Consider the following 6000-nt stretch of genomic DNA (forward strand, 5'->3'; position numbering starts at 1 on the left):
AGAAGATCACAAATGGAGGTTTGTGAAGGCTAGTTGGGAAGGCTAGTTGCCTCATGCGGATACAGGTGAGTACTGGATGCACACATTCAGAAGCTTGGCCAGCAGTACTCTGCAGTATACTTCTTGAAGAAATCAAGAATCTTCTTTTATTTGCTGGACTTCCTTGTCAGAGAAAATTAACAGTAGAAGTTGTTCTATGATGTCAGGAAGACTGAAAACCACAGATCCAACTAGCCCATTGCATTATTATTTGCATCTTTGCACAAAATAATCATTTATGAATCTCTTGCAACAAAGTTCCACACAAGAACATTGTGCAACAGTACACATTTTGCATCCTCAGAGGTGCAACAGAGCTTTTTACGTCTGCTTTGGATTCTGTATCACTTAGGGTGCAATCCTACCCTGTGCTGGAACAGGCAAGCCAAGAGGCTTGCACTGTATCCAGCGCAGGATAGGGACCTAAGGCAGCTCAGCCAAAGGCAAGAGGAAATGTTTCCCCTTATGCCCTGGCCCCAATGCCAACGCAAGGCTCATGGAGTAAGCCGCCACAGAGACTGGATTCAGCCTCCATGTGTCAGTGCACCTCCTTGTGCCGATATGGCTTACTCCTGAGAAGGTGCAAACATGCTTTACGGAATGTTTGTGACCCTCCTGGGCTGGCGCAAGGGACTTGCGCAGGCCCAACTCATTCTCAGGATTGTGTCCTTATTTATTTAAAAGATTTCTATACCACTTTTCCAGTGCTCAAAGTGGTGTACAGCAATTAAAATACAATATAAAATACAATTAATAAAAACATTTAAATGAAACTAATAAAAACAAAACAATACTGGTGCAGTTAAAAGATGTAAAAACATCAATAACATAAAAGCAGCAAACAACGACCTATCTATAGACTCTTCTTTCCCCAGTACTTCATTGTTCAAGTTCTGTGCAGCTAGGTGAAGGATAGGTTTTTGGTAGTACATATATGTGATGCCTACAATGGTCATTAGTGTGGAGAAGCACTTCTTGCATCAGTGAATGTCACGTTTTACCATACACATTGTGACCAAAGCTGTAAAAAGACAATATAAAATCAACCTGAAATTGGATCTAAATGAATTTTTTGTCCTTCCACTTCATAGTCTTTAGTTAAATCACCTTTTTGTTCCATAGGATATATGTGTGAAGGCTTACCTTGCTCTTCGAAATCACACAAACCTTCTCATCATCCTGTTCTCCATGATGCTTATGACTGGAATGCCTCAGCTGACCAGCAAAGAGGATATTGAATACATCCGTGATGCCTTAACTGTTGGCAAACATGAAGATGATGCTAAAAGATATTTTCTGGATCAGATTGAAGTTTGTAGAGATAAAGGCTGGACTGTACAATTCAATTGGTTTCTACATCTTGTGCTAGGAATCAAACAAGGAGTAGAAAAGCATTCTGCCTAACGTGTACAGACAATTGGCAAGCAGCCTGCTTCCACTTGTAATGTCTTTGTCTTTGAATATTGAAAGTTTTAAAGACTTTCAATAGCTGTTCCTCTGCCAAAAATGCTACTTTTCTTAGAAAATGTTATTTTTGGAGTTACAGGTGCTTCAAAGCAGCAATTTTAAAATAGAAGTTTTGTTGAGGTTTGCCATAGATGTTATTAGTTAAACTAAGATGCAGTTAGAGCAAGTTACTGAAAATGAAAGGAAGTCAGACTCAGACCTTCAAAATAATTTTAAAAATAAAATGTTCTCTTTCTCATTCAAATTAATTAATTTCAAGGCTTTCAATAGTAGATTGTACCCACTTCTGAATGACACTCCTAACTATATTATTTCTTTGTTTTATAGTACAGTAAAAGCTTTAACCAGCATCTGTGGGAATTGGGGGTTGCAGGTTAACCAAATATGCCTGTTAAAGTTTCTATGGACACCAACCCATTGCATACTGGACAGGGGTCCCTCTATGTGCCACTCTACTCTCCTTCCTCATGAGAGCCCTCTAGGATTCTGGCCTTCCTAAGCAGAGCCCTCCTGAGGAAGGAAGTGGAAAATTTCAGTTCCTAGAGGGCCTTTGTGAGGAAGGAAAGAAGGCAGAGTGACATGGCTGAAGAAGCCCTGTCTGGTAAACAAAGGAGAAGACTGACAGGCAGGTGGGAGGGTGACTTATGAAGAGCTGTCTCTGTCAGGGGTGCAAGTTAACCAAAGCAACCAGGTTGCTGGTTAAGCAAACGTTTACTGTACTAACAACATGAATTTTTCTACTCTGATTATTTAAGGATAGGAAGTTGGTGGATGGCATTTTGTCATTCAAAGTCAAGGAAGTATTTATTACCAGAATTAGTATGACACAGAAGCTGAAAGTAGTTCATGAGTCAGCCTGGAAGCCAAAGTATCACAGTCCGTAGACCTCTCAATGGTCAACCGCTTATAGCATTTATTCAGGTAATCTCTTTGGGGAACGAAGATGGAGGAGTGGAGTGCAGGAACCAGTTTGAACCTGGAAAAGAAAACATTAACTGAGGTTAATATAAATGTAACTGGCTCATAAAATTTCAGGCTGGTCATTTACTGAACTTGTGCTAAGGAATAAGCAGCAGTTATTTCATGGGTTACTATGACCAAACCTCAGGCTACTTCATTTTTATTATCTTAGTACCCCAGAGAAATGAACTACTGTGCTTTCTTTCTCCTAAGTTTAATCCTTAGCAGTGTCTACTAGATTTAAGAGTTTCATGCTATTTCTCCTGAAACTGCTTCTAAGAATGAATATCATTTTTAATGGTCCAGAGACATTATTATACTAATTGATATAGTAATCCAGTGAAGTTTTACCAGGTCCTTAAAAGCTTTAAAATTGTGGTACTTGTTCTCTAGAAGACCATCTAAGAATTCTTCCTTTTGCCAAATGCTTGACAAACGAAATGGTTATGTCTGCAGTGCAGTTTTTAAGTCTTCAAATATAAACTGGTTTCGGTCTATAGAAATGTCTTGGGTTTGCCCAAAAACTTGCATGATCTCAGTATAACTTTGACTACACAGCAGGTCCTTCTTTGCCACATCAAACAGCATTTTCCTTTCTTGTGAGTTTCAGAACCAATTTGCTATGCAGTTTGGGGACTAATGTTTGTGAAATCAAAATCTGGGTATCCAGATCTAATCCCACTGAATCTGAGAATAAAGGGTACATTTGAATGATAGTTGGAGTTTGTGGCTATTGTTTTGGAATGGGACATTACTTAGTATTTACTTCACCATGATTAAATAGGAGCTGAAGAAATAATATATTCAAGGTAAATACTGGTGTATAAACCTTTTCTCTAGAAGGATACTGGGAATTTATAATGAATTGTATAAATATAAAATGACAGTAACTTTGTTGATAGTATCAATTTTGTCTGTGACTTGAATTGTTATAAATATATTTTTGCCAAAGCAAATACATCCTGAACATTTGTTTCCATGTGAAATGTAACACACCAGTTCATTAATATATCACACAGTGTGTACAGGAAATATATTAATATATTGCTTAGGTTTTTCTGTTTCCATGAGTGACTTAACATCCAGACTCAAATTGTAACAAAGCCACTTAGGTCTACTCTGTAACTCTTCCGCCTGAGAACAGTTAGTTATTTCTTTGTCTAAATTGTTGCCCTGTGTGTAGGAATTATAACGTATCAAATATACATTGGAAAGGCTAGAGTTATTAAAAGTTAGACCTAACAGGAAAATATTTTCTAACCCTGCTTCTTGCATACATATTAAAGTGCAGACTGTATTATAATTTTTTGTACTGTACCTATAACCTTAAGATTTTAAAATTAATCTTAATTTTCAAATGAATTATTAAATTGTATATAATGAAATAAATGCCTATATTTCTCAGTGGTTATAATTTTTTTCTAAAACTCTATGATTATGAAAAGATGCCATTACAGGATGACCAAACTGAAGATGGTAGATTTACTATATCCCCTTGCAAATCAAGTGTTCATGGAGAAGTGAAATTACATAATGATGATCTAGATCAGGGGTGCCCAAATCCCGGCCCTGGGGCCACATGCGGCCCTTGAGGCCTCTCAATGCAGCCCTCAGGGAGCCCCCAGTCTCCAATGAGCCTCTGGCCCTCCAGAAATTTGTTGGAGCCCACACTGGCCCAATGCAACTGCTCTCAGCGTGAGGGCAACTGTTTGATGTTTCGTGTGAGCTGTGGGATGAGAGCTTCCTCCACTACTTGCTGTTTCACATCTGTGATGCAGCAGCAAAGGAAAGGCCTTTTATAGGCCTTGAGCTATTGCAAAACCTTCATTCATTCATATAAGTTCATCTTTAATATATTTATTTTGTAAACTTATGTAAATTTATTCAAATTCTAAATGTAAATTAATTCTTTTCCCCCCGACCCCCAACTTGGTGTCAGAGAGCTGATGTGGCCCTCCTGCCAAAAAGTTTGAACACCCCTAATCTAGATCTATGCCGTCTCTTCTTCAAAGTCTAATAATTTTCCATGAGTGTTACCTGAGTATTGAGAACAAACATAACATGCATTTGGTATACAAAAAATGCATTATGTGTTACATAAATTGACTAGAACAGTGGTTCCCAAACTGGTGGGTCACAACCCACCAGGGGAACTGGAAGCAGGGCCCTGCTCCAATGGCAGTGACAGCGCTGCAGGGATCACAGTGCTGTCGCTTCCAAGGGGTTTTTTTATTTACCGGGGGGGGGGCAGCGCTGGCCTCCTGCAAGGTCCTGAAGGCTTGCAGCCCCCTCTGATCTCCTCTGCAACTGCAAACTGTAGGAGTTTGGGAACCACTGGGCTAGAATATTCAACTAACGTGTTCTGTATCAACCATACTAACATATATGGTGCAATAAGGACACAATCCTTATGTACCCTTGGGCTAGCGCAAGTCCCAGGATTGTCACAAGGCACATTTGTACTGACATGGGAGGGAGGCCTGTGCAAAGATGCACACTAGCCTACCTGTGCCAAGGTGGGCTCTAGGACTGGTAAGTTTGTGCCAGCCTTTTAAGGCCAGTGCAGGGGTCTAGGGGAGCATGGGGAGGAGGCTTTGGTCCCATGGGTGGGTGGGCAAGGAGCAATGAGGCAGGGCCAGGATCTGGCAATTTTGCTGGATCCTAGCCCCATTCCTGGGCAGCCCAGGGTCACTCCAACCTGCTCAGATTTGCACCACCTCTTTAGGGGTACAGATCTAAGTATGTCTGCTGCTACAGTGCAACATGGGGTAAGGGGAATGATTTCCCCTTGCCTCGAGCCAAGCCACAGCCAGCCCCAAACTTGTGCTTGATACAGTGCAGGCCCACCAGCCTGCCTGTTCCAGTGCAAGTTAGGATTGCACTGCCCATGGCACAAAACTGAAAGAATCAGTGTTTGAGAAATGCGGATTTAGTGCATTTTCATACAAAGTGTGCTTCTAGGAGCCCTGGGCCTCCCTGCAACCCCTTTAGGGACTCTGTGAGCACACAATAAGTGGCTGCTGCCATCTGCTTGGCAGTGGGCCACTCCGTGTGTGCTGGTGGAGCTCCCTAAGACTCAGTTTGGGAGTTTAAAGAGGTCAAGATATAAAAAAAGTTTGAGAGCCATTGCTCAAAATAATCCAAAGTGCTATAGAACTACAATAGTGTAAAGAGGTTCCTGAGTTTTTATTCCCCCTTCCTGAGGTTACTTGCATTGCTTAGTAAAAGTTGAACTTTGCCGGACTCAAATGTCCTTGATTTGCACAAACTACTGTTAATTTATTCATCTTCTTCTAGTCTGAATAAGAAACTATACAGCTCTACCCCCTGATCTGTGAGAAGTATTTCTATACTGCTTTACAGTATTTCTATACAGCCTTTCTCACTGACTCTCACAATGAGTGAGAGTCTTACAGACCCAAAGTGGTTCACGTAGGCAGGCTGTCACCAAACCCAATTTTTACAAATGCAGTTTTTACAATTAACATTCTATGAGAAACTCATAGAATTCTTGACTTCCAGATGTTTTCCTTC

The 6000-nt window shown here is 40.5% G+C and overlaps 1 protein-coding gene across 2 annotated transcripts in view; it reads left to right on the top strand.

Moving 5' to 3' along the window:
* The window catches only part of PIK3CG (phosphatidylinositol-4,5-bisphosphate 3-kinase catalytic subunit gamma), a 37326-nt gene extending 33473 nt beyond the window's left edge, over positions 1–3853 (top strand). For both annotated transcript variants that reach the window (XM_066634431.1, XM_066634430.1), the window contains exon 11: positions 1162–3853. In XM_066634431.1, coding sequence (XP_066490528.1) covers positions 1162–1443 — 282 coding nt within the window. In that variant the 3' untranslated portion in view covers positions 1444–3853. The remainder of the gene's footprint in view (positions 1–1161) is intronic.
* Positions 3854–6000: the final 2147 nt, after the last annotated feature.

This window comes from Tiliqua scincoides, chromosome 7 (genome assembly GCF_035046505.1).
Source record: "Tiliqua scincoides isolate rTilSci1 chromosome 7, rTilSci1.hap2, whole genome shotgun sequence".
Taxonomy (NCBI): Eukaryota; Metazoa; Chordata; class Lepidosauria; order Squamata; family Scincidae; genus Tiliqua; species Tiliqua scincoides.